Source organism: Vespa crabro, chromosome 15 (assembly GCF_910589235.1).
Source record: "Vespa crabro chromosome 15, iyVesCrab1.2, whole genome shotgun sequence".
In the NCBI taxonomy this organism is placed as follows: Eukaryota; Metazoa; Arthropoda; class Insecta; order Hymenoptera; family Vespidae; genus Vespa; species Vespa crabro.
In genome coordinates this window covers 2,950,615-2,953,460 of record NC_060969.1, presented here as the reverse complement: position 1 = coordinate 2,953,460, position 2,846 = coordinate 2,950,615, and the positions used below count along the sequence as shown (strand labels likewise).

The 2,846-nt window shown below is 27.2% G+C and overlaps 1 protein-coding gene across 3 annotated transcripts in view; it reads right to left on the bottom strand.

Annotated features, from left to right (window-relative positions):
• Positions 1-354: 354 nt before the first annotated feature.
• The window catches only part of LOC124429401, an 81,534-nt gene continuing 79,042 nt past the window's right edge, over positions 355-2,846 (bottom strand). For all 3 annotated transcript variants that reach the window (XM_046974622.1, XM_046974623.1, XM_046974624.1), the window contains one exon: positions 355-742. In XM_046974622.1, the coding sequence (XP_046830578.1) occupies positions 575-742 (168 nt within the window). In that variant the 3' untranslated portion in view covers positions 355-574. The remainder of the gene's footprint in view (positions 743-2,846) is intronic.

Sequence of the window (2,846 nt, the reverse complement as noted above, 5' to 3'; positions counted from 1 at the left end):
TATATGTTAATACATATACACACATATATGTATATGTGTATATATATATATATATATATATTTATACACACTTATATGTAATATACAAGTTGAACCATATAACGTTATCAATTGGAAAAATTAATTAAACCATGGATCTTTAAGTATGATCAAAAGATATTAAAACCTTCTCATAGTCTTACTGTTTTGATTGATAATAATAATAATAATAAAAATAATAATTATTACGTTTTACGAATATATAATTTTGTAGAATTTGCGAAGTAATATATTTATGTTTCGATTGGAAAAAAAAAATAATAATAATAATAATAAATAATATATTATCAATAAGAAAATAAATATTCTTTCTTCTTTTCTCAAAGAATAGTTCCATGATATATATATACACACACACACATATATATATATATATATACTGTTAATAGTATATATTATTTTGATAATGAAATAAAATATATATTAACGTTATAAGGTTCATCCTGTAAATATTCTGATGGATTGATCTGATTGGCAACTCCTACGTATAGTGTTCGCAATCCCCACACTCCGATAGTGTGGGTGTGGACGGACACTAGGTGGGATTTGGATCTTCATAGGCCTTTTCGTAGTCCCGTCGACGGATCACTGCAAAATGGGTCATCTGGAAGGAATTAGTCTTCTTGCAGCCACGTTCCAACGTACCCGTCATGCTGTAGCCCATGTTAAAATCGCTCGATGACACGTTCGACGTCAGGTACAACTGCGAACAGAGATAAATCGTACTTATGTCAGATTGTATAACCTTTCTCGTCAAAGTGCTGCATGAGAGAATGAGAGTGAGAGATAGAGAGACAGAGAGAAAGAGAGAGATAGAGAAAGGGAGAGAGAGAAAGAGAGAGAGAGAGAGAGAGTTATGTCGCCTTTCATCGATTCTTTGCTCGATTTATTACCGTCAATGCTTCGATCTCTCTTTCAAACCGACAGAACAAATTGATACGGTAATCTAAGATCTTAGAAAAAGTAATCGAGTGGACATATATATATATAAATGTATAAAAAAATTCATTCATTCATTCATTCATTCATTCCTTTGTTTCTTCATTCATTAATTCATTCATTCATTGATTCATTCATTCATTGTTTCATTCAAACTTCTTACGATAATCTAAGATTTTAGAAAAAATAATCGAGTTGATATATATATATATATATATATATATATATATATATATATATATAAATGTATCGAAAAATTCATTCATTCATTAATTCATTCATTTGTTCTTTCATTCATTAATTCATTCATTGATCCATTCATTCATTGATTCATTCATTCATTAATTCATTCATTTGTTCTTTCATTCATTAATTCATTCATTGATTCATTAATTCATTGATTCATTCATTCATTGATTCATTCATTTATTGATCCATTCATTCATTGTTTCATTCAAACTTCGTACGATAATCTAAGATTTTAGAAAAAATAATCGAGTTGATATATATATATATATATATATATATATATATATATATATAAATGTATCGAAAAATTCATTCATTCATTAATTCATTCATTTGTTCTTTCATTCATTAATTCATTCATTGATTCATTCATTCATTGATCCATTCATTCATTGTTTCATTCAAATTTCGTACGATAATCTAACATCTTAGAAAAAATAATCGGGTGGATATTTATATATATATATATATATATATATAAATGTGCATAAAAATTCATTCATTCAATCATTCATTTGTTCATTCATTCATTCATTCGTTCGTTCGTTCATTCATTTGTTCATTCATTCATTCATTCAAAACTTGTAAGAAATTTAACAATTTTTTCCTTTCTTTTTTTTTTTCTTTTGTTTTTTTTTTTTTTTTTTTTTAATACAAATTGCATTATCTCGATAAAAATTTAACACATTTTATATTTAATGGTGTCATTCTATTCAAAAGAAAAAAAAAAAAAAAAAAAAGAAAGAAAAAAGAATTGTCCTATTATTAATTTAACAAATGATCATGATATACACACATATATCTGAATAATAGAAATAATTTAATATAAAGGAAAAAAAAGAGAAAAGAAGAATAAAAAAAAAATATATATATATATATTATAATCAAGTGCAATATTTTTGTTTTGAATAATTCCCTTCTTCTCACTATCACGTTTTCATTGTTAAATTTAAATTCGCACAATGAAACTACTTAAGAAATATTCGCATCCTGGCGAAATATGTACATATACGCTCAAAAGTCCACGGAGTCGATATGAAAATATTTAACGAATGCACGATATAAAGGAAAAAGAGAGAACAAAAAGAAAAAAAAGGAAGGAGCGAATAACAAGGACAAAAGAAAGGAAAAAAGGTGAAACGAAAACAAGGAGAAAAACAACAAACAAAAAACAAAAAAAAAAAGAAAAAGAAAAAAAGAAAAAAGAATTATTCGAGAAAGACAACGTCGAGTAATCCGTCTTTATAATAATGTTCGTTAAAAATCTTCCGCACCTACACACAAACACACACACACACACACATATATATATATATAAAACCCCTCCCTGTTACCAATCCCTTCGATCACTATATTCTCTCATAGGTTGACCTCGAATTTGAAGAACTGGGTTAAATACGACACGGAAATATTTAATGGCCGACAATGCGATGGACTTGCCCCATGTTTTCTCTCTCTCTCTCTCTCTCTCTCTCTCTCTCTCTCTCTCTCTTTCTCATCCTCTGTGGTTTCGACGAAATTCGACCTACTTTGTTATATAACTTCTTTTTTTTTTTTTTTTATTTTGCCTTCATCCTTTTTATTTTCTCTCTCTCTCTCTCTCTTTTTTGTTTATTTAT